The 24,168-nt window shown below is 45.2% G+C and overlaps 2 protein-coding genes across 5 annotated transcripts in view; one reads left to right on the forward strand and one right to left on the reverse strand.

The window, feature by feature from the left end:
- The window catches only part of UCK1 (uridine-cytidine kinase 1), a 25,910-nt gene extending 22,581 nt beyond the window's left edge, over positions 1 to 3,329 (forward strand). For all 3 annotated transcript variants that reach the window (XM_050927061.1, XM_050927059.1, XM_050927060.1), the window contains 4 exons: positions 119 to 261; positions 370 to 464; positions 1,707 to 1,755; positions 2,106 to 3,329. In XM_050927061.1, the coding sequence (XP_050783018.1) occupies positions 119 to 261; positions 370 to 464; positions 1,707 to 1,755; positions 2,106 to 2,293 (475 nt within the window). In that variant the 3' untranslated portion in view covers positions 2,294 to 3,329. The remainder of the gene's footprint in view (positions 1 to 118; positions 262 to 369; positions 465 to 1,706; positions 1,756 to 2,105) is intronic.
- A 454-nt stretch (positions 3,330 to 3,783) lies between these two features.
- POMT1 (protein O-mannosyltransferase 1) lies at positions 3,784 to 24,048 on the reverse strand. Of its 2 annotated transcripts, XM_050927064.1 has the most exons (20): positions 23,811 to 24,046; positions 22,796 to 22,942; positions 22,342 to 22,448; positions 20,990 to 21,040; positions 20,072 to 20,218; positions 19,212 to 19,323; positions 17,672 to 17,737; positions 16,940 to 17,033; positions 16,008 to 16,163; positions 14,472 to 14,602; positions 11,242 to 11,337; positions 9,488 to 9,580; positions 8,353 to 8,449; positions 8,165 to 8,257; positions 7,532 to 7,652; positions 7,044 to 7,141; positions 5,915 to 6,028; positions 5,111 to 5,237; positions 4,378 to 4,555; positions 3,784 to 4,055 (listed from the first exon to the last, which is right to left on the reverse strand). In XM_050927064.1, exons 2-20 carry the CDS (start codon positions 22,915 to 22,917, stop codon positions 3,881 to 3,883), a joined length of 2,178 nt encoding a protein of 725 aa, XP_050783021.1. In that variant the 5' UTR covers positions 22,918 to 22,942; positions 23,811 to 24,046; the 3' UTR covers positions 3,784 to 3,880. The 2 variants fall into 2 exon arrangements, 1 of the variants encoding a protein (XP_050783021.1); XR_007770060.1 differs by lacking the exon at positions 3,784 to 4,055 and having other exon boundaries at positions 4,458 to 4,555; positions 5,046 to 5,237; positions 23,811 to 24,048.
- Positions 24,049 to 24,168: the final 120 nt, after the last annotated feature.

Below are 24,168 nucleotides of genomic sequence, written 5' to 3' on the forward strand. Positions count from 1 at the left end.
TGGAGGGCGCAAGAAGAGGTGGGACTGGGTTAGCCGTGGTTAATGGAATGGAACTGCGTGTTAGCATTCAGTGTTGAAAGCCACTTTATTTGAGACTTTGTGCATATACCCTTGGCAGGTTAGGAGAGACAACGGTGGTCTATCCTGCAGACGTGGTGCTTTTTGAGGGGATCCTGGTATTCTATAACCAAGATATTCGGGACATGTTCCACCTCCGACTCTTCGTTGACACAGACTCTGATGTCCGGCTGTCCCGCAGAGGTAATACTCTGGGCTTCTGCTCCATTATCGGCCACCTGCTTGCCTTGTGGCAATCGTCTCTATGCATACAATAAAACTCACCACCCCTTGTTTTCCCCCCTGCCCCAGTTCTTCGAGATATGAAGCGTGGGAGGGACCTAGAGCAGATCCTGACTCAGTACACAACCTTCGTCAAACCTGCCTTTGAGGAGTTCTGCTTGCCGGTACCAAGCTTTTCTTGTTTAAATCAGCCACGTTTTAAGGGACTAGAGAGGCAGTGGAGGCTGAGTGATGGTTATTTATACTGTAGCTGAAGAAGTGGGACTGAGGCCCTCTGATTGATAGAAACCACCCAAATCATAGCTGTTTGGAGCAAAAAGTAATGTTTAGTGAAGATCCTATTGTTCAGATTTAATCTTTGCATTGAATAAAATTCCCAGTAGTTTAACCCTTGGCAGTTAGCTACTGTTAGTCCTAGATATTAAAGAAACTGTTGAGCCATCCAGCCTGTCTCCCTTTCATTGCAGACAACACAACAATTTGGCTTAGCTAAGTTCGGCTCAGACGTGAGGTCCTACCGAGCATGCCACGAATTGGAGTGTTGGAACCTTCCCAAAGCTGGCCACTGTTGTGCTATTTATACATCTTTGTAACGCAGGGGCTATGCTGAGCGACTCAGTGGGAATGGTTTAGGAGATAAAAACATGTCTGGTGCACCTGGGATGTCCTCTTTGGCTGTGTGCCATCTCTCGTCCCTGCTTCTCACCAGCGCTGCTCTGTCATGGTTGTTTTCCAGGACGCAGTGGGTATATTTACAGTGCTATCTGAATGGTTTCTTTTCTCACTGATTACTGCCATGGATATTCTGGCTGACATGCCCAGCCTTTCACCTATGTAACAGAGTGGCAGTTGACTTGGAACACTGCACTATGACCTAGGGGCAATGCTTCCCTTCCCTCCTGCATGTAATTGTACAGGAGAGGAGGAAGCTGCCAGTTTGGTGACCATGTAAATAAATTAACTTGTTAGTGCTTGCAGAATGCAAAACAATTTTTACTTTGCTCTAGCAGGAGGTCTGTGCTGGTCTTTAACTTAAATCCTATAAGTGCAGTAGCAAGATCAGCATCCCTACTAGGAACTGCCTTTTTATAAAAAGCAGAGGGCTTGGAAGGATCAATTCAGCACACAAACAGATTTACAAGGAGCTTGTGGTGTTCTGACTGGAGCCAATTCTAACTGGATTGACCTGCTCTTGTTGCAGTGATTCAGGCTATACTGAAAAAAAGAGTAAGAGCAGCTTCAGGTCACTGTAGTAGTATGAGAGGCGAGGAATATCTTGAGTGCTTTTAGTACAGAGGCAACTGTCCTGTCACAGCTACAGAATTCAGGAACATTCAGTTGACCAAACAGACTTTTAGATACTACAATCGTGAAAACCAAGCCTTACTGTTGTTTCTGATTTGCAGACAAAGAAGTATGCTGATGTGATTATTCCTCGTGGAGTCGACAATATGGGTAAGGGCTGTTGTTTACTGCTTTAATTGAACTCTGCACATGAGGTCAGATCCCCAAATTCTCCTACTGAACACTGTTGTACAGTGGAGGGGGCAGTGCTTAGAAACTGACATGTATTATCCCTGACTTTGTTTGAATCAGGACTATAGGTTTTAGCATTATGTTGTTGGGATCCAACCCCATTACACTGGCTCCAAATGCAAGCCACATCATTGCGATGAAGAGTAGCTGGTTCACACATTGACTCAGACTGAGCTGTTTGTTAGAGACACTCGCTCAAAAAAAAGAGTGGAACAAAGAGCTCAGCCAACAACTTGCATGTGTCAGATACTTACTCTTCTTTTTTGCAGTTGCTATAAACCTCATTGTGCAGCACATCCAGGACATTTTGAATGGTGACATCTGCAAGTGGCAGAGAGGGGCGATGAATGGGCATGGTCGGACTTACAAGCGATCATTCCCTGAGCAAGCAGAGGGCAGCACCATGCTGGCAGCTGGCAAACGATCTCATCTGGAGTCCAGCAGCCGTCCCCACTAACCAGGTGGGGGGCTGAAGAAGTTGCCTCTGTTCCAGACCAACCTTTTTAACAAACTGGTTTGTGATGTGCCCATAGCAATTTAGGGACAGATTCAAGAGGGTTGGGTGTGTGTCTTCTCACAGAGGAGAGGAAGGAGCTGGATTATTGACCCAGGACCTGGTGTTAGATGGCATTGTTTGCTGAAATCCCCCTAGGAATTAAATCTAGTGGGGCACAAGATTAACGATCTCCCTTCATGGTGCTTTTCCTTAGCAGCATGCTTGGCTGCCAGGAAAAAACGTCTCTTTGTTCCAAGTGAGATGCAGCAAAGAGCCTTGTTTTGAAACAAGCAGGTACAGGGCCCAACTGCCCTGAGATTTCCCTTCTCCACGGATCCAGCATTGCCATGGACAGAAGGGCCACAGTTCACCCTTCTGTGTGGGGAAAAGGACTGACCTCTGCAGTTGTGCTAATAATGAGAAGTCTATTTTACTCAAGGCTGAGGAAAATTAAGCTTCTCTTGGGCAACAGGCAATTTATAAAGGAGCAGTGGGGCTCCACCTTCCCGTTGAGGTGTTTTGTCACTAACTACACTCTCTGTAGCATAGACTTCAGTTTTTGTGCCCAAAGCACAACTAGGTGGAGTGCCTCATCACAGGAAGGCTGCACCCAATTAGTACTGAAGTGTTCTCCCAGGTCAGAGTCTGCTGGGCCAAATTGATTTGCAGACATGGTTTATAGCTCTCATTCCTTCCCTAAAGCCAGGATAAAGCTCAGGCATTCAGCTCAGAGTGCTGTAGCACATCCTAAAATGAGCAGAAGGAAGGCTGAAAACTTAATGTAAAATCCCAGGCTCTAGCTTACTGCTCCTTCTCTCATTCCAAACACCAATTGGTACCTCCTGTCTATCATGTACAGTCTGTAAATGCAGGCTTAAGCCTAGCAGGAAGAATTGGTTATTGTTGAAGATGAACTTTTTTCATCTCTTATCAAAGCAAAGCCTGGCTCGAGTGGTTGTGCTGCTTAGATTAATAAACCATGAAAAAACAACAGTCACATGGATGTAACCATTTTATATAAAATTATTTTCACACATACACCCCTACCAGCACAGACATACCCAAAGGGGTGTCTAAACAGCAAAGGGAGCAGGAATGAGCAAACACATGCCTGTGTAGTGCTTTTAATCTCCTCTGAGCCATAGGGTCTTGGGCACTAGTGAGCTCTACTGTGTTGAGGGTAAGTTAGTTAAAGCTTCAATGAAGTGTCACTAGGGTCTCCTCTAAATGCATCTAGTCAAGTATGAGTCTCTTCCCTCCAAAGGTGGCAGCCTTGAGCAACAGGCTTGTAGTTAGAACATGAGGAACCCCTATAGTAAACAATCTAGGCACCTGTTCTATACGAAATATCAAGGGTAGTTTGAGACATTGCAGCTAACCTCTAATACTGTAGACTTGCAATGAGACTGTCAGAGTCTTACATCATCTGCCCCATGGGGATGCATTTCTTACCAACATAAATTACAAGGCTTTTTACCCTGAGCCCCTATCAAGGAATGAAAGCAGAGTTACTTGTAAGCATGATCAGTTCTATCTTGATGGGCTCCACTAGTGTTTGCGGATCAAGATGTCCCAGCTGTCCTTCCAGCGCAGGGCCCTTAGCTCAGCTGCTGAGAGGGTAGGCTCCCCATATGTCAGTGGGCTGAATGTGCGATAGACCAGGTAAATGGAAGAGAACCAGGCTACAATCAAGGCACTGAACATGTTCTTAGGGAGTTGGGATCTGAGAGAGAAAGAAATGAAGTTAAAGCAAAGCTACATAGTCTAATAGCAAGAGACTAGTGTAGCAATTTGGAACTTTGCACTCTGCTACCTGTTAGACATGGAGACCCCAGGAAACAGGGCTGCAATTTACCTTGCCTAGCCCTGTACAAGCATTAACTGAGTAATTCTCCTCTGCGAGGCAGGGCAGTGTTATTACAGATGGGACGTAATGCAATGTGCCCAAAATCAGTGCTGGAGCTGGGACTAAGAACCCCATCATTTCATTACTTTTGTCCCCACTAATTAGAACAGCAGGACACCCTGTAGAGTACCCTGGGTACCTGCAGAGGTGATCGGTCAGATGCTGAAGTACAACAGGAATCAGGAGAATTTGGAAAGTGAGAGCGGGCAGGTAGTGGTACAGGAAAAGTGTCTTCTCCATCATGAAAAAGGGGAGGTAATTCACAGCCCAGCCTCCCACACAGAGTCCTCCAGCTGATACCCAGAGCCTCCATGCATCTACAAGACAGAAAGGAAGGGCAACACTGCTGAGCACTAATCAGGACTCCTGAGAGGGTCTGCTACCAAACACTCTGGAAACTAGCAATTGCAAGGACAGGCAAATTTTTGAAAGTTCTTATGTTGCACACGTGGGAATGGCTAGATAACATTTCCCTAGCCACTTTGGCCAAAGGTTATGCTGGGTAAAACTGCATAGGATCTTTAGTAGTCATGCAGAGCAGACAGGACCTATATGTATAACGGCACCTCTAAATAACCCAGGGCAGGTGAGCTCTGATGGATTCCAAATCTGATCCTTTAAAGCATCCAGGAAATGCATTGATACTATATTCAGTGTAATCTCCCAAAGAAAGGATGGTGCCCTGCAATAAAAATTTCTGTCAGGAGAGCGCACAGCTCGTCAAGCTAACCAGGGGAGGGTGTCTAGTTCTTTGTCATAGACAGTCTGTTCCATCAAGAGTATCTGAACCCCAGGTAGAATTCTCACAGCTCTGTGCAACAAGGTGTCAAACTGCTCTGTACAAGGCTACTTCTGTGGCTAAGGGATCAGACCTTCAGGGATGTCACAAATCTTTCTCCGTCGTCGAAGCAAATACCACAGGAACAGACACACATATACAAGAGTTGCAACATTAGCTGAAGCCCAGGTGAGAATGTTCCCAATCAGGTGGATCTGAGCCTGTAGGATAAGAGGTGGAAAACAGCAGTGATTTTTTACTACAGAGAGAAGCCAAAAAACTAAGTATTACATAGCTGTATAAACCCAAATCCAAAACCTCAGAATTTACCTGACAAGCTGTGGCAATCCCCTGTCCATCTGGCTATTGACAGTGGGGTGGCTGTATTATTTCATAATTCATTTTTATATATGGCATTGGAAAGAAGCTGTCAGTGGTGGACTGATGTTCTATACTGGATCAAGTGAATATTAAATTGCAATTTCCCTTAAAGTGTTAGCAGAAGAGAATTGTTTACTTAAGGAACAAAGCTGTCAAAAACTGTATTGAGTGCCTGCAGAACTCTCTAGTTTACTTTCCTATTGCTGGGCAGCGAGTTATATCAACTGTCCTATCTGGCATTGTAAGGAACATTTCAAGAGAATGTAGGAGGGGGAAAGGAAAGCTTCTATTAAATTAAAATGTGAAGTGTTTGTTTTACCAGAGAGGAAAATTATTTGCTTTGAAACTCACAACAGGTTTCTACCCACCACTATCTGTCAGAGACAGCCTAGAAGAGACACCAGGAGAATTCAGCCTGATCTCTTTCAAACATTTTCACCCCGTTCATATCTTCCATTTCAGACTTCACATAATCCAAATGAGCAAGCCAGATTTAATACATGATACACATACTTACACCGGAGATAGGGTGGAACCAGTAAGCGATGTTTGTATCCATAGTGATCCAGTCTAGGGGGGAAGAGCTGTACTTATGTTCTGTGTCTTCATTTTTCAGTGTTAGTATCTTCCACTAGAACAAAGCAATCAGAGGACTTTCAGATTTGGAACTACACTGAAGACACCTGGCATGGTTGAGCAGTCCCACACCTACAATGGCCAGACAAGTTTCTGAGCCAGATGGGGTTGTCATTACTGTATTTGATTATAATTTTTAATGAATACTGGTTCCTTATTGAATTTTTGAAGGTTAGTAAGGGACATCAAGCGCAGTGATAACACCCATTAAAAATCCATGTTAAGGCTGAGTCTTGGAGTGCCCTATTACTGAACAGTTGAGTTATAAAGCTAGAGGTACTTTAAGCACATGCCATAGATCAGCTTGCTGGATAAACTAAAAACAACATTTTGCAACATACATTTTCAGAACTTCACAATCAGTCTGGTCAGCTATGGACCCTAAAATCTCTCCCTGTCTTTCACAGCAACACATGTCCTACCTTCAGAAACGGCCCATAGAAAACAGTGCAGTGGCCCCTACAGCTGTTTCAACAGCTAGTTTTGTTCACATGTGTCTTTTCTGGTGCGGAAGGTGAGAAAACAACTCTCCCCCTAATGACTAAGCAGTGGCTGTTATCAATCCGAAGCACCCGTCACAAATATGCTGCATAGAATCCACTGCCTAGCATGCAGTGAGGAATCACATCCCACCCCTTCAGGACCAGACTTCAAAGAGAAACTGCTGAGCTTCAGTTCATCTGCAAATCTGACACCATCAGCTCAGGATTGAACGAAGACTGTGAATGGCTTGCCAACTACAGAACCGGTTTCTCCTCTCTTGGTTTTCACACCTCAACTGCTAGAACAGGGCCTCATCCTCCCTGATTGAACTGACCTCGTTATCTCTAGCTTGCTTGCTAGCATATATATACCTGCCCCTGGAAATTTCCACTACTTGCATCCGAGGAAGTGGGTATTCACCCACGAAAGCTCATGCTCCAAAACGTCTGTTAGTCTATAAGGTGCCACAGGATTCTTTGCTGCTTTTACTGATCCCACCCCTGTTGCTGGTCCCTTGGCCCAGTCACCTGCAGTTCTGTGAATCTGGCCATGAAACTGAGGTTTTTGCTGATGTCAGCCTGCGTGGGTGAGTGCAGCTCCACTTCCCGCTCCTTCTGCTCTTGGCCTGAAAGTGCATCACATGGCTCAGAAACATCCAACATTCCATAAACCCGCCCTCTCCTTTGCTTAGAGGGGCCCTTCTGCAATGAAACTGGTGTGATTCCAATGTGCAAGGAAGGAGGGGGACAGTCTGCTCAGGGGGTATGTGTTCCTAAACAGTCCAAGTCACGTGGGGACAAATCCCTCATCTCCATGTCCAGCCTAAGTAACTCAACCCTCCAGGCTGTGGGAGTGATGGCAGAGCTATCCTACAGCTGTTACTCCAACCTACAGGCTGGCATAGGTTCTATGGCCCTTGTACCACCTATAAATGCCTTTCTGTACTATATCTAGCCCCTTTCCCCTGAAGAGGAAACCCACACATTACAATCTATAGAACTCTACTGAGACTTACTTTTCCCGTATCTGTGTTCCTCCACATTCCACAGCATGCTCTGGTGATACCCTTTGGACAACTTCTCCCCAATGATCTCCAGCTGCCGGTAGCCCCACTCAGGTAGAGATGCACCACTGAGCTGAAAAATAAAAATGAAGGCTTAAAGAAAAGGCACAATCCTGCCAAGTTGTTCCTGAATTTTCAGACCTATTGCTAGAGCTAAACAGACTCTGCCTTAATAGGATGGCAGTGGAGTGAGTGCTCAGTAGTGGCAGAGACAAATGTGGTAAAAGAGCTTAGATCAACTAGTAAAGTGGATACTGTCTCAGACACCTGCCTTAAATGTTACCTGTGAAGAGGAATTCTTAAGCAGGCCTGTCCACCACCTGCTGTTAATGATGCAGCCTCTACTTCTGACCCACAGGCTGATCCTCAAATGAGCTGAGCACTTGCAACATCCAGTGGAATTATGCAGTGTTCAGTCTGTAACAGATCATGCCATTACAGTCCTTTCACCAGACTGATGTCAGACCAAGCTGACAAAAATACAGGGCTTTTTCACTTTAAGGAGGATTCGTTTTGGACACAAATTGTATGGACCTCAGGATGACAACAAGGGAAGGGAAGCCTGATGTACATAAACCCACTTACCTTCAGCACTGCTGAGGTATTCACATGGACAAACCTTACTTCAGATAAAATGGTCTTCCACACATCTGTATCTGATTCCCGATTTACAATTTCCTGCAAGAGAGGGATGTCTTTTGATCTTTACTTTGTCTTAGATGTTTCCCAATAGGAGAAAAACCTCCCTGCCCCTCACCCAAGTTTTCACTCACCACTCTCCAGAGGTTCTGTGCTGGCATGGAGATGTTATAATCAATGTAACAGGAGATTTCCTGGGAGTGTGGGCTCAGAGGTGCAGCAACATCGTGTCTGCAATATCCATAAAGTAAGTGTCCTGGGCTATATTCTATATTCATTTTGCAGGGTTATTTAATAATCAAACCCCACAAAGCTACTCAGGGGGGTACAGAAATTCTGCAAGTAAAAAGCCAAACAACCTATTGGCACAAATCAAGCAGCATATTTTTTGGGGGGGGGTCAAAGAAAGGGAGGGGGGTCGTCGTTATAAAGGGCCATAAAACAGCATTGAAGGAAGCTGATTTTGCCAGCTACCATCCTTGGTAAAGCACAAACACCTCAATTGGGGCAAACAAAAGGGTAGCTGGAATAGTAACAGTCTTCAGTGGGGTTTCTGAGAACAGAACAACTGGCATTCCTATGACCCGCTTGGGCCTGGAATGAGCACAAAGAGAACCAACATTCAGGGTTCAAATGCCCCGCCTCCTAATCTAGGTGACTGAAGTCCATGTGGACTCTTAAGAGACCATTTTTATAATAATGCAGCCTTACAAAACTGTCACAAACACACTGCAGCCAGGCACATGAGGTGCAATTTTCAAGTGTCTACATGTCAGCTGAAAACCACATGCTATAAAATTCAGTGGGACGTGCTGTTAAGTCAATTAGGCACTTCTGAAAATCCCACCCAAAGTCTACTCACCCACCCTTACCATAATGGTGTGGGGGGTGCTGATGCAAACAAAAAAGACCTGCCTGTTGGGGGGAAAAAATTACCCAGACGAGTGGGCATGTAGAAATGTGCAACGCTGTCACAACGTATATTAGACTAGCTGGGACTTCAGAGGTCTCTAACACTTCTAAATACTCCATAAATGGTCTGGCATTTGCCTTTTGCAGCTGGTCTGGCAGTAGAAGAGCAATTCGTGATACTAACCAGAAATTGTTTAGTGACAGACCTGCTGTATCCAGGCCTATGGCTGAGTATACTGCAAGAGCCTAGGAGTGTCTTAGGGAGAGCACCAGCACTCCCCAGTGTCCCCCCATCCCTACAGACACTTAGAGAAGCAACAAAACAGAATGAGCTAGCAGGCTGGGAGAAGCACATACGTGTTGAGATAACGAGTTGTGATGCCGTGGACCAGTTGCACAATATGCCCATGTCGGACGGGACGTGGTGGGTTACTCACCACCAGCTGTTGCCTGCCAGGGTGACAAAACAAAAGAAATGTTTCAATTCCCCATCACAGCTAGTGCCAACTAGTGACTATTAGCTTGAAAAGCCTGGAGACCAGGACAAAAGGAAGGAGGAGAAACATCTGGACAGATGAGAAATCTGAGCTCCTTATGGGTTACAGCTGGATGCAGAGAAAGTTATTGGACACTAAACAGAGAGGGGGACAGGCTGACTCAGGGAATCAGTAATGGGAAACAGAGCTTTTAGCCCTCTTGGTGGCTGGCCTGAATCCAGGTCAGCCAGTGGTCACCAAAATTTATTTCCATCTAACAGCTGACTGATGGCTTATATGAAATGAGTCAGTGGCTTTAGTCAGGTCTGACACATCTCCTTATCACAACGGATGCCGTCACTGGGCAGTCTCCAAAGAACGATTAAAGCCTGTGTGGGTCATGGAGACACAATGCCCCTCTCACCCTAGACAGGTACAATGCACACTGGCAGGGGTGGTGCACTGAAGCTTCCCCAGCTTTCCCTGTACTTAGCAGCTCTGTGGATAAGGAGAAAATTTCACTCCCCAAGGCTGTCGACCCAGCAGTTTTCTGTATAGGTCTACACTTCAGCCCCATTCCAGCACTGCAATATTGGCAAACATTCCTAGTTTGGATGCAGTTTATATCATCAAAGTATCCTTTTGTTGGTACAGCTTATATCAGTTCCCCAGCAAAATAAGCTATACAAACAAAAGCAATGTTTTGCCAGTTAACCTGTCTACAGTAGGGCGTTGGCTGGCATAACCCCTAATTGACAAAATTTAAGAGCAGACCAGGCTCCTGACTCTCAGGATACACACACACAGGATTCTCTCTAATTTGGGTGGATTTATATCTCATTCCTAACTTCAAACACAAACAGATACTCAAGTACAGCCAGTGTCAGCCCTACTCACTGAGACCTGCACACAGATTTTAGAAGCAGTACTTTGTTTTGTTTCACATGCTAAATGGAATTCAAAGCATCTCCCATCAGTTTCATTTCTCTTTACAGTTCCCTTTGTAGCCCCAGGTCCCATGCCTCTGGCAGGAGCAGCTCTTTTTTTTGGAGCACCTTAGTGCTGCTCCTAAGTCAGCCAGTGGGGTGATAGGGACAGCCAGCATCTCTCTACAGCTGAGTGCCCCCTTCTGCCTGTGCAAAAGAGATTTAACTGAAGCCCAGTTCTAGTTACTATCTGGTGGTAAGAGATGTTTTTCTGGAATTAAACTTACGGTGACTTTTCTATTTCTCTCTTACTCTTGCTGTATACAAATTATGCACCCTTGTATAATACTTTCCAACCCAGAAACTCAAAGCATTTGCAAATATTCATTAAATCCTTCCAGGACCCAGGAGATCCAATAACACTATCATTCCCATTCGACAGGTGGGGGAATTGAGATGAAGTAGTGAAGTGACTTACCCCAGGACATGCAGTGAGTCAGTGGCAGTGTGGGGAACACAACCTGAGACAGAGTCCTGACTCCCAGACCCATGCTCAATCCACTAGGCCACAGTTACTTCTCTAAGCCTATGGAATCCAGTATTCCCAGCTGGCATCCAGTCCCTGTACTAATCAGGCCTAGCCCTGCTTTGCTTTTGGGATCGGCAGAGCTCATGGTACGGCACTTAAGCATGTTTCCTGTATACTCACATCCCAGGATCCTTAACAATCCACCAGTTATTGACATCCTTGAAGGGGTAACAAGTCACCTGCTGTTGATGGGAGCTGCCTCGGCCATTCTCATACCTATATGGGTAGGTAAGAGGACAGAACTCTGAGGAAATGGTACATCTCTGTTCCCTGTGACTGTGTGGGACAGAGAGCAGCCTCAGATTAAACTAGCAAGTCTCATTCAATGACCTAAATCAGCACTACACCACTGGCTCTGTTCTTTCAAAGACAGCTGAAGAGAGACAATATAGAGAGCAAAGCGCAGGAGTCACAGCACATCAGCTGTAATGTAATATATGCGCTGAGGCCAAGGCTTCTGAGGAGCAGAGTGCACCCAGCACGAATCGTGTTTTCTTGTTTTCCATTCCGAGGGGTGCCTGACAAGCCAATGCTCAGACCCTCTCTTCCATGCAGTGAACTGTGCTATAATATCCATGAAGGGATGGAGTGGGTTGGGCTATCAATGGCTTTGGCCAGTGCTTGGGTAAATGAATTAGGTGGAAAGATTAAAGCACAGGACTTGAATAGGGAAAAGACCTACTAGCTTCTCTTTTCCAGCCCTCCAGGCTAGTGGAGGATGTATCCCCGCTATCTAGTCCCCAGAAGTCGACCCTGTCTAATCTGAAATGCCAGAAACAAAAGCACTTCCAGTGTTTCCCTTGGGAACACTATCCAACAGTGCAGGAAATCAGTGGAGGTAATTTTTCTTTACATATATCCCATAATGCACCATAAACCATCCCTCTCCTTCCTTTGTGTTTCGATGGTTCTCTCATCCCCACAGTCACTGTTTAGGGCAAGCCTACACTACAAACTTGCATTGGTGTAGTTATACCACTTCTGATGAAGATGCTCTCCTGTCGGCTTAGTAACTCCAGCTCCGTGAGAGGGAGTAGCTATGTCAATGAGAGACATAGCGCTGTCTGCATCGGAGGTTAGGTCAGTGTAACTACAACACTCAGGGGTGTGCATTTTCCACACCCGAGTGACGGTTATACCAAAGTAAGTGTGCAGTGTAGGCCTGGCCTTAGTCAATCTAGACTCATTTCGCTCTGATCTTAGAATCCTCTCAAGTTTGTCAGCATCAGTTTGGTATTGTGATGCCCAGTATCATATGCAGTATTCTAGCTACCTTGCCAAAGGAGCTGCATGAAAAGGGACTGTCATCTCCTTACTCTGGGAAAAAGTAACATTCTCTGTATAGGTAGCCAAAACATTACATTGGTCTACTGGCTGCAGCATCTGATAGGAAACTCATTCATTCCATTTTCTCTCCACTACCAACCAAGATTTCTTTTGTAGATTTACAGCTTTCCAGATACCATTCCCTGCTCCCGTGAGCTGAATATCTGCATTTCAGATTATTTTCCCACCACATATATTAGCTTCCATTTGATCAAGTCAACATGATTTTGTCTCCCTGCTCAGCTTTTAACTCTGTTTTTTTTTGTCCTCTGTACTCATTTGGCATTTACAACACATCCCAATTGGTATCCAGAAAAGTACTCTTCTTGCCAATTGAATATGGTAGTAACACTGATCCCAGTTGCATCCCACTGGATGCCTTTTGCATCTCAATACAGTGCTCGTTTTCCTGATCCTTTTAACCAATTTCCAGGCCATGTAACAGTGCTCAAATTCTTATCAATTTACATTTCCAAGGACAATTAGAATCACAGAATCATAGGGTTAGAAGGGACCACAAGGGTCACTTAGTCGAGTCATGCATCCACAGGACTCTTTGCTGCTTTTACTTAGTCAAGTGGTTCTCAACCAGGGGTTATTCAGAGGTCCTCCGGGGGAACATCAGCTCATCTAGATATCAGCCTAGTTTTACAACAGGCTACATAAAAACACTAGTGACGTCAGTACAAACAAAAATTTTATACAGACAATGAGTTGTTGATACTGCTCTATATACTGTACACTGACATGTAAATACAATATTTGTATTCCAATTGATTTATTTTATAATTAGATGGTAAAAATGAGAAAGTCAGCAATTTTTCAGTAATAATGTGGCTGTGACATCTTTGTATTTTTATGTCTGATTTTGTAAGCAACTAGTTTTTAAGTGAGGTGAAACAAGACAAATCAGACTCCTGAAAGGGGTACAGTAGTCTGGAAAGGTTGAGAGCCACTGCTCTAGTCAAACCTACCGCCAAGATGCAGGATTTGTTGTGTCTAAACCATCCAAGACAGATGACTCCAGCCTCCTTTTTAAAACCTCCAGTGAAGGAGCTTCCCCAACCTCCCTAGGGAGTCTGTTCCATTGTCCTACTGTTCTTACAGGAATGAAGTTGTTCCTGAGATTTAATCTAAAATTTAATTTAATCACACCAGGTAACACTGAATACACTACTGAAATCTAGAGCCCTTGCATCACTACCATGTTCCTTTCATCCTCTCATTTTGGAATTGGATTGTGACGAGCAAGCCCTTTTCTTGGTCTGATCTGTTCTTGTTAAGTCCATGGTGTTCGGTCTTCTGTTACCCTGTAGGTACTTACAAATTCTCTCTTTCATAATCTCGTCTAATATTGTAATAGAGACTGCACTTCCTCACTATTTCAGCTTAAAGTCATTTTATAGCACAATCGCAGCAAGATGAGGACAAAGGAGCTAATGGTGCTAATTTGGTCCATTTCCACAACAGAGGTTATGTGCACGATTTTCCCTCCTCCCCCAACATTTTATTTCCCCTGCAAGTCTCTGGTACCTTCCCTCTTCTCAATGACATTGAAATTAATTGCCAGTGGTTTGGCAAGCTCATTACAAAATTCTTTTAAAGATGAATCACACATTATCCTAATGTGCCTAGTATATATTTATGTTTTTCAAGCATTTCTTCACCTTGGATTCTATCAATACCTTTATAAAGCATGTCTGCTTGCTGAGGTTTAGAAATGGAGCACACCAGACCTGAACGTCGGTATTATAACTACGAAATGCTCAATGGAAGTTTACCCCCCAACACTTCAATAGGAATATTAATAGGCTCCAAAGCCCTTCGTGGAGTAATAACAAGGTTTTGTAAGACATGCAGTAGATAACATACCCTGACAGTTTGATGTAAAGAGAGACTATGATGCTGCACGGACATAGCCTGCGAGATCTGAACTGTCAGCTCAAGAACAGGAGCATAGTAAGACCCACCCCTCCCCTCCCCTCCCCCCACTCTAGTGTTACAGAACAAAACAGATTCCTCACCTGATGGGATAAGTGTTCTTGTGAGAATGGAGCCAGCATGGCACGGGTTTGCCTAAAACATTCCGCAGGGTAATCTGGGAGCCATAGGCTACCTCAAGGGGCTGGCCCTGTGTGATCCGAGCTAGCCCACCCTAAAAAGCATAAGATAATAAACCAGAGGAAAAAAACTCAGAAGCTGTTTGACTCTGAAGAGAGTCATTCACAGTTTTAACGTGTAATATAACATGTTAGTATAAGGCTTGCTGTCCTCGTTATAGCTATAAAATTCCAATCCTGCTACACTATTTTCAGAATCAGAGGGGTAGCCCTGTTAGTCTGGATCTGTAAAAAGCATGAGTCCTGTGGCACCTTATAGACTAAACAGAAGTATTGGAGCATAAGCTTTCGTGGTGAATACCCATTTCGTCAGACACCCACAAAAGTTTATGCTCCAATACTTCTGTTAGTCTGTAAGGTGGCACAGGACTCTGTCACTATGCTCAGAGGTAATCTGGTTACAGAATGAAGCCTGCAGAATTTCAGGATCTCAGGGAACATCCCCAAAGCAATCCTGCACCAACAATAAACTAAGGGATTTTCTATATGGGCTCTGTTCTAGTCTATGTAGGTCCTTACACTGCTCTCAGTACCACAGTCTGAGGATTAAGCAATGTGACTAACATCAGTCTCTACTGAATGTGTAGGTAGAGCCCTGTAAAATATTTTTTTATAATTTTGGGGGGTTTAGAGGGGAATTTCTTGTTGTTTAATTTTATCAATTCCCCCATCCACAGTGGGGCTGGTCCTGCCCCCCAGAGGTATTGGAGGATGGTTGAGTCATGCAGGGGGAGTGGGAGGCACAGGGGGAGGGTTGGGTCCTGCCTGAGGAGGTAGGGAGGCCTGGGGGAGATGGGTGTTACACAGCAAGCCTGCCCCACACTCACACAGAAGCTCCTGTCTCTTGGGGGTGGGCCTGGCTCCTCGCTCTGGGCACTGCAAACTGATGCATGGGGTAGCAGTTCCACTCATGTTTGACCCATCAATCCTGCAATCATGATGACAGGGGCCAAATCTGAGTGAGTGGTGGGACAGGAGCTGCCACTAGAGGGCGAGTTTTTCATTTTATTTCATGTTGGTTTGCATTTGCTAATAAAACAGGGCTCTATGTATAGATGACCCACTGTCTTAAGGACATGTTACTGATCTTGTAGCCCTAACTAGATAGTTTCCCTCCAGTTCTGGGTTTGGGTATTTTTAAAATCCCCTTGTGATTTCATTATTTCATTTACTTGTGAGACTTATTCCACTGACTTCAGTAGTGTTCCACTGGCATAACCAACATGAGAATTTAGCTCTAACTGTGCTCTTATGTGGAAGAGAGGGCATATTTTGTGTGGGACAGCAAACATTGCTCTTGGTACAAAGGAAAGCCCCAGGATAGAGATGGGGACAGAGCTTTCACTTACTATTAGGACTAATTTGGTCCATTTCCACAACAGAGGTTATGTGCACGACCCATTTCCAACATCTCCTTTCCTTCACTCCCACTTTCCTTACCTCCAAGCTGGCCTGGAAAGCACTGGTCATAATCTGGTCATGAGGTCCTGAGCGGTATAGCAAAGTCAAGTGAACGTAGAAGAAAGACAGATACATTGCTACTGGGATGACTACCAGAGCTAGTCCCCTTGCCAGCAAATGGCACAACACAGAAACCTGGCAGAATACAAAGAACTCATTGTTACATCCTTTCAGGTAAGTCCCACCTTTGTGCAGCTCTCCCCCACTGATAGGTAATAAAGCTAATTCAGCTCAGGATCTCAAAGCACTTTACAGTGTTATTTAATCAAGCTTCACAACATTTATGTGAAACATGGAAGGGTATTCCCATTTTAGAGATGGGGAAACTGAGGCACAGACAGATGAAGCAACTTGCCTGAGGTCATGCAGCAGAGCTGGGAAAAAGTAAGCAGATCTGTTTATTCCCCTGCTCCCCCACCCCTTTCCCAGCTATTGACAATAACCAGGTACTTGGTTATTTTTAAAAAGGAAAAGGAAAAAAAAATCCCCAACTTCCCTGTGGACTTACCACTGCGGACACTTTAATCCCTTCTCCTGCAAGGTCAGACTGGGGTGCACAGGATACACTGAAATTGGATAGGTTTTAACCTGCAGACCCTGTCAAACCATATTAAAGATGGGGGGCAGGAGGGCAAGCCACTTCCCGTTCAGAAATACAGTTCGGCACCAGAAAAGCTACACACATACACTTTATCTCAAACTTGACCCTGCTTTTTTCCTATAACACAGCTGGGCCATAGTTCTGCAAGCAGAGGGCTTCCAGACCATACCAGTAGGCTTAATTGCAACACACACCTAGGATTTCTTCAAGTGTTGAATTACTAGGTGATGGTTTAGAAGGCTTTTAGCTTGCGCCTCCTTCTCTGGATGCATGCTGTGAAGGTACTAATCGAGTACATTAGGCTACCTACATTTGACAAGGTCTGGTCTCCTATCAAGTGCCAGAAGTGGACTCCAGCGATGGCCAAGAGCAGCATGTAGGTGAAAAACCCCATGTATTTTACCCTGAGAAGACAGCACACAAAGATCAAACTGGGTTAAACATACCCAGACTAAAGACAGGATTTAATGCAAGGTGTACGTATTCAAACTCTGTCTTGAGCAAGAAGTTCCCAAGCCCAGCGACACTGGTGCTCCAGTTCTGTACGCTGGTTGAATCAGATGCTTTGTGGCTCGGTCTCTGAAGTGGCTATTTGCTTGCTAATGACAAAGGCGGAGAGGCTTTTGATAACAAGGCAGCCTATCACAAGGTAGAGTATGGAGGGTCCCTGAACTCAGACAAACACAAAGTTGGGAGTAGGAGTTGAAATTCAGGTCTTAGTTTTTAGAAGGCCAATCTCTGATAGAGGCTTGTACCAATATATGTATTTCATTCTTTTCAGTACAACCCCCATCAGTTTGTCTGTCACTGCTTTATGTGGATTGATTTCATTGGCTCATTGATTATTTCAAGGGTATTCAGTGAAGAATAAAACCTGGAGAAGCTTGCTGCACACAGATGTGCCACAACTAGCTGCAGCATCAAGAGCGAGTCTTGGAAAGCTGAGCTCTTGATAACACAGCAAAGCAAAGGCTGAGATGGTGAACACTAAAGCAATCTGGGAGTTTACTAAAACAACATGACAGGAGAAGTCAGTTCTTACCCAACTGCACAGGAGCAAGCAACTCCAGTCAGTAAAAGCCAAAACCACCAGCCTGCAGTGAAGGGGCTTAGATAAAAGGACAAAAGGAGAGAAAACACAGTAAGATACAGGCATCCAACTAGAATTCTATTATGCTAATAGTAGTTTACATCAGGCCTCCTAGGACAGCGATTGTTATCCTTGGTCTAGGTGTGGATGTTAAACACTTCTCCTGACCTTGAAAAGTCATTCTGAGCACTGAGAGTCTGCACAGCTTCCAATATCGCAATGGGCTAGGCCACAGGCTGGGCTAAGTTTAAAGACTATTATTTTAAATGGGGCTCTGTAGAATCAGAGAACACACACAGCCACGTGAGAAGAGACAAAGATTTCTAAGTTGACTCTGTGCCCATGAGCAATAACAAATGACTAATAGGGATGTTTGTCACCCTCTTTATTTCTATGCACAGGGAAATTTTCCAGACCAGGAACTGGCAATGAGGGAGAAACAGCCAAGGGATTTTTTTTTTTAATTATAAGGAAGCCAAGACAACCCCACTATCATTTAAACAACACTTTAGAACCTAAGAACGGCCATACTGGGTCAGACCAAAGGTCCATCTAACCCAGTATCCTGTCTTCTGACAGTGGTCAATGACAAGGTGCCCCAGAGGGAATGAACAGAACAGGGAATCATCAAGTGATCCTTCTCCTGTCGCTCATTCCCAGCTTCTGGCAAACAGAGGCTAGGGACACCATCCCTGCCCATCCTGGCTAATAGCCATTGCTGGACCTATTCTCCATTAATTTATCTAGTTCTTTTTTGAACCCTATTATAGTTTTGGCCTTCACAACATCATTCTCTGGCAAAGAGTTTCACAGATTGACTGTGCGTTGTGTGAAGAAATATTTCCTTTTGTTTCAAACTTGCTGCCTATTAATTTCATTTGGTGACCCATAGTTCTTGTGTTGTGAGGAATAAATAACACTTCCTTATTTACTTTATTTACCTTACCTCCTTACCAGTCATGATTTTATAGACCTCAATCATCTCCCCGTTAGCCGTCTCTTTTCTAAGCTGAAAAGTCCCAGTCTTATTAATCTCTCCTCATACGGAAGCCATTCCATAGCCCTAATCATTTTTGTTGCCCTTTTCTGAACCTTTTCCAATTCCAATATAAATTTAAACTTTCAAATTGCTTAGAAGATAAAATCCTTCCAACATCACTATGAGTGGTCAAATATCATTATGCCCATTTTACAGAGGGGATTCTGAGGTGCAGAAAAATAAGGCAAGTTGCCCAAGACACAGCTACAATTAGATAAGGACTCTTGCCTCCCTGGCTTGAATTTGGACCACTAGCCCACACCCCAAATAACGTTTGCAGTATACCACACACAAGATTATTATAATTGGTGCCAGACAGCCTTTGATGTATTCATTTATGTGGCAATTAAAAGAAAACCCAAGCGGCACAAATATTTTATACTTAAATGATGAATGGCTTATTACAACTAACTGGAAGGTTATCCAACGCCCAGGAATGAAAACCAGTTTTACCTGCACTTCTGTAAATTGTAGAACTTCAGGTAGGATAAAATTGCAAGCAGAATAAAAAAGATTAGTACTGATTCCAAGAGCATCAGCCTGGATTGAGTGATCAGAGAGTTCTCTGTTAGAAACAGAAGGAGAAGATATATACACACCAAATTAGGCATAAATTATTGGTAGGAAAACTGTCAAGCAGTACTCATGGCAGCAACAATACCATCAACAATAAGGACTTCTAAAGACCTGCTCAACTGAGATCCAAAGAAACATTTCCAAAGAAAGCAAAGCAAAGATCTTTTCACAGCATTATAAGCTTGATATGAGAAACAGAGCCATGCTCTGTGTTTGAGAAACCTTTCAAGCATGGGAAGTGGCAGATGGGTGAGGGGAAGAAGAAAAGATTTACTGAAATCTAAAGCTGAGGTATGGCCCTTCTGTCATGCACACCCATTCCCAGTATATTACAGAAATCTGAGGAAGAACCTGCAGAGGCTCCTCAAAGGCAAAGAAATAAAGCTGCCCGTATGGCTGTGAGGTTCGAACCTTCCTCTTTGTTCAATAATAGAGAGGCCTAGTAGTGTCTAGTTAGGAGCAGGGCTGGAACCACAGGCTGTGCTGCAGGTCAGAATTGAAGTGCATGGGAAGAGCTGTGTGTGGGGCTCAGGATTGAATAGCAGGATATGCTGATCAGGACTGATGCACTGTCAGAGCTGTGTGGGAGAAGATACCGCAGCACCCACCTCCTTAACTCTCAGCACTGCTCTTACTAACTGCCACAGGCACTAAAAATTCAGCGTGGAAGAATTCAAAGGGGAAAGCAGATCATTCTCCCTCTGTATGGAGAGTAAGGCTGAAGGCACAAGCCTTACCGAAGAGGATCAGGAGGGCAGCTCCAAATGCAGCACAATGGGAGAAGTGCAGCTCTACCAAAATCTGGTACGCTAAAGGCACACACAGGGCACCAGTTAGTGCTGGCAGCAGTCGCAAGGACCAAACGGGCACGTTCATACTGTACTCTAGAACAGAAAACAGTGGGAGGACAAGAGCATTAGAAACCTTTGCTTATTGTATCGGTGTTTGCAAGAATAGGATTTGGTTTCATACAGCTCTTCTCAGACTCAAGCTATTGCCCCATGTTGTTTATAAACAAAGGGCTAAGATATCAGCAATGCGGGGCTGTAGCACCATCCTGCAATTTCTTTTACTCACAGTTAGGGGACATTAGAACCTAATTATCTGAAGTAACATAGGCTAATAATAATAATCCTTCACATTTATACAGTGCTTTCATCTGTAGACTTCAAAGGGCTTCAGAAAATGGGCAAGTATCATTCTTCTCCTTTTTAAAGATGGGTAAACTGAAGTATAACGTTCAGAAAAACTGAGTATCCACAACTCGAAATGAAATCACTGGGAGCTGTGGATACTCAGCACCTCTGAAAACCAGGCAAATGGGACTTGCACAAGGTGTCACAGCAAGTCAATCTGAGAGCTGGGAGGTGTCTTGATTCTCAGTCCCATTAATCTATCCTCTGGACTATGCTGCCTTTTATAATTACTCCTTACTCCTGTGGGATCTTTAGCATCTTCTGAAACATCCACTGCAGTCATACAGAAGACATTGATTTAACATCTCTTCTGATGAAACATCACCAAGATCAAGTAAGCAAACTAAACAAAAACAAAAACCCCTCTGCTTCTATTAGTGACTAAAAAATCATCACTCAGCTCTGAAACGCAGCTCTATTCTGTTGGAAGAATGACACACTGTTAAAATAAGCTCTTACCAGCCCCAATTCTGTTCCACAAGAAGTTTCCATCAAAGCCTCCTAAGTAACCTGAAAAAGAACAGCAGATGTGGCTAGAGTGAGTGGCACATGGTGATAAAATTTTGAAGGTTAATTAAAAAACAAAACTCTATGGAGAGTAATCAGAGTTAGCCTCCCACTGCATCCCCATGAGTGTCTCCTCAGTATTTTTATACTTAGATATGGACCATCTCTCCCAGATGCACATCTCCCTTGTAGCAGTGCTTTATTACATGAAAAAGTTACCTTAGGATAGTATGCAGGAGACAATATGAAAATAAACCACACACTGACATGAAAGGGGCAACTGCTTAGTTAATCCTCCCCATTTTATATTGTCCCTTTCCTCTCCCTGGACTTCACACTTTGGGGCCTGAATCTTTTCTTGTTGCCTACTATTCCCAATGCTCTAACCTCTCCAGGTCGTTGTACAGTTTGGTTTGGTCCTCCTGTTTGCCTGGGGGTAAGATAAAAGCGTGAGGGAGAACCTCCATCATAATAGGGAAATGGGTAGGGGTCATGGCAAATGGTACACGTGCAGAGTTACACCACTTTCCCTATGCCTGCACTCCAAGCCACTAGCCCAGGGGTAGGCAAACTTTTTGGCCTGAGGGCCACATCAGTGTTCTGAAACTGTATGGAGGGCTGGTGTAGTATATTAAATTGCTCCCCATAGGAATCTGCCACTTAAGGTGTACTACTTACGGCTGCCAGTCCTGGTGCTCTGAGTGTCTTGGTAAGAGGGTGGGGAGGGGCAAGGGGCTTCAGGGGGCTGTCAGGGAGCAGTTGGATAGGCGTGGGAGTCCCAGGGAGCCTGTTGGCGCAGGGGTGTGGATGAGGTCAGGGCAGTCAGGTGACAGGGAGCAGAGGGGATTGCATACAGGCTGGGGATCCGGGGTGGGGGTTGGGGTAGGGAATCCCAGGAGGGGGCAGTCAGGGGACAAACAGCAGGGGGGGTTGGATGGGTCAGGTTCTGAAGGGGGCAGTCAGGGGGCAGGAAGTGGGATGGGGCCAGGCTGTTTGGGGAGGAACAGCCTCCCCTACCCAGGTGTTGTGTATTAAATTGCTCCCCATAGGAATCCACTACTTATGGTGTACTACTTACTGCTGCTAGTACTGGTGCTCCGTAAGTAGCACATTCCTACAGAGAGCAATTTAATACACTACACAAATGAAATCAGCAAGCTCTCTCTGGAAGAAATTCTGCCCCTAACCCTTCTCCTCCACAAGGATAGAATTTGAGAACTGAAAGCATATCTGCAACCTGTCCCTCTTTCCCCAAAGCAAAGTGCAATAAATGCTTCCTAAATTAAAGTTCAATGGAGCCCTACCTCCAAAAGCTAGCAGCATATGGCCAAATGGCGGGCCACTGTCATCCACAAAAAAGATCCGCTTCATGTACAGAGACACAAACTGGCCATAGTAAACTTCATCAAAACTGAAACACCACAGAGAAAGAAAAGTGTCAAGTCTAACAGGAAACATCTCACAACATGCCCATACCTTAGTGATGGGGACATTAACTGAGTCCTCCTTTGGCAATCTCAGCAAAGGGACTGAATGGAGCATAGAGATTTGGCATCCCTTTCAGTCCTCTAGGTCAGGGTTGAGGCATGCTGGTGAGGATGCCTGCATTGCCACTGCATGCGTTGAATCCACACCAGGATGTAAGTATCCTGAGCCAGCAATCCAGAACCTTTCATCACCATTACATTCTCATTCACAAACTTTAAAGAAAAAAAAAATCCCATGTATTTTAAATGGGAAGTGAAGCGCTGTGCTTACACCACAGCCCGTGGGTAGGAGAGTGCCCAGAGCCGGTTTACTAATCCCATCACAGTCAGAGCCACCAGATTCATATTGATCTCCGCAGTGACCACAACAGGCTGCTTCAGGAATCCCAACATCCTGCAGAATGGTTTGGTCAAGCCTCTGAAAGCAAAGTGGGAGAAGAAAACAGCTGCAGTTACCATTCTGATCAGAGATAAGCCACTTATCTAAGGCACTGCCAGCAGTTTAGGACAACAGCATTTTCAGTATTCTCTTTTCCAGTCTGCAAGTGAAATATTTTCTATAGGCAACCTGTGTAACAATAATCCTAAAATGCTGCTCTGCTCTAACAAGAGTCTACTTAAAAATGGCAGATACCATTCAAAGACCTTCCACACATAGTCATTTCCTGCCCTTATATGAGTTTCATACATTTTCCCTATTTTTAACTCGCTCTGCAGGGCTAACACCACAACTCAGCTCAAGGAGGGACTTCTGGCTATTTATCCTGTTTCATACATCAGCAGCAGCATAACTGTAAAATTACATTTAATATTAGGATGCTTTCTTGCTGATTAAGTGTGAGCCAACCTCTCAGACCCCAGGCCGAGTTGGCAGCGCTGGCAAAACTAGAATCATAGACTATCAGGGTTGGAAGGGACCTGAGGAGGTATCTAGTCCACCCCCCTGCTCAAAGCAGGGCCAATCCCCAGACAGATTTTTGCCCTAGATCCTAAATGGCCCCCTCAAGGACTGAACTCCCCACCCTGGGTTTAACAGGCCAGTGCTCTAACCACTGAGCTGTCCCTCCCCATAGTGTGGACGCTCGCGAACGGAACAGATTTGCTCTGGACACAGCACAATAAACTATGAACCTTACGGTGCCCTTTGTAGCGAGCCAGACACACTGATGAAGGGACTTTATCGCAGCCTAGCGAGGAAATAACCCGGTGCTTGTGCAGAACACCCCTGGGACGATGGCACAGCCCTGGGGGCCGGGAATTGCTAAGCGATGGCGGCAGCGTCTCACCTCAATACACCGAGATCCTTGCGCGTCCCTTCAGCCTGGGGCAAGGGACTAGGCCCGAGAATAACCGTTAGCCCCGCGGGCCGCGCCCGTATCTCCCTAGCCTGTGTCTGGGGAGCCGAGGCCCATGTTAACGCCGCGCGGGCCGGCCCCGGGATGCTCCGAGGCTCGCGGCGACACCCCACAGGCGGGAACCTGGGGCGCGTCGCCGCTCCCGGCCGCGCGCTGCGCTGAGGCGAGGCCCCCACCTCGGCTCGCGCGCTCACGTCACCCGCCCCAGCGCAGCGCCCCGCCCCCTCGCACGGGTCCGCCTCCGCGGCCGGGACACCGGCTGCCGACCAATCACATCCCCGGTCGGGGC

This window comes from Gopherus flavomarginatus, chromosome 17 (assembly GCF_025201925.1).
Source record: "Gopherus flavomarginatus isolate rGopFla2 chromosome 17, rGopFla2.mat.asm, whole genome shotgun sequence".
Lineage (NCBI taxonomy): Eukaryota > Metazoa > Chordata > Testudines > Testudinidae > Gopherus > Gopherus flavomarginatus.

Bases quoted from the DNA above. Each gene is read 5' to 3' on its own strand.
- POMT1 (XM_050927064.1), bottom strand. From the start codon at position 22,917: ATGTTGGGATTCCTGAAGCAGCCTGTTGTGGTCACTGCGGAGATCAAT. The intron at 7,142-7,531 runs GTAAGTCTCAGT...ATGCACTTTCAG, and splicing joins GGAACACAGATACGGGAAAA to GCCAAGAGCAGAAGGAGCGG. The intron at 5,238-5,914 runs GTAAGTATGTGT...CTTATCCTACAG, and splicing joins GGTTCCACCCTATCTCCGGT to GCTCAGATCCACCTGATTGG.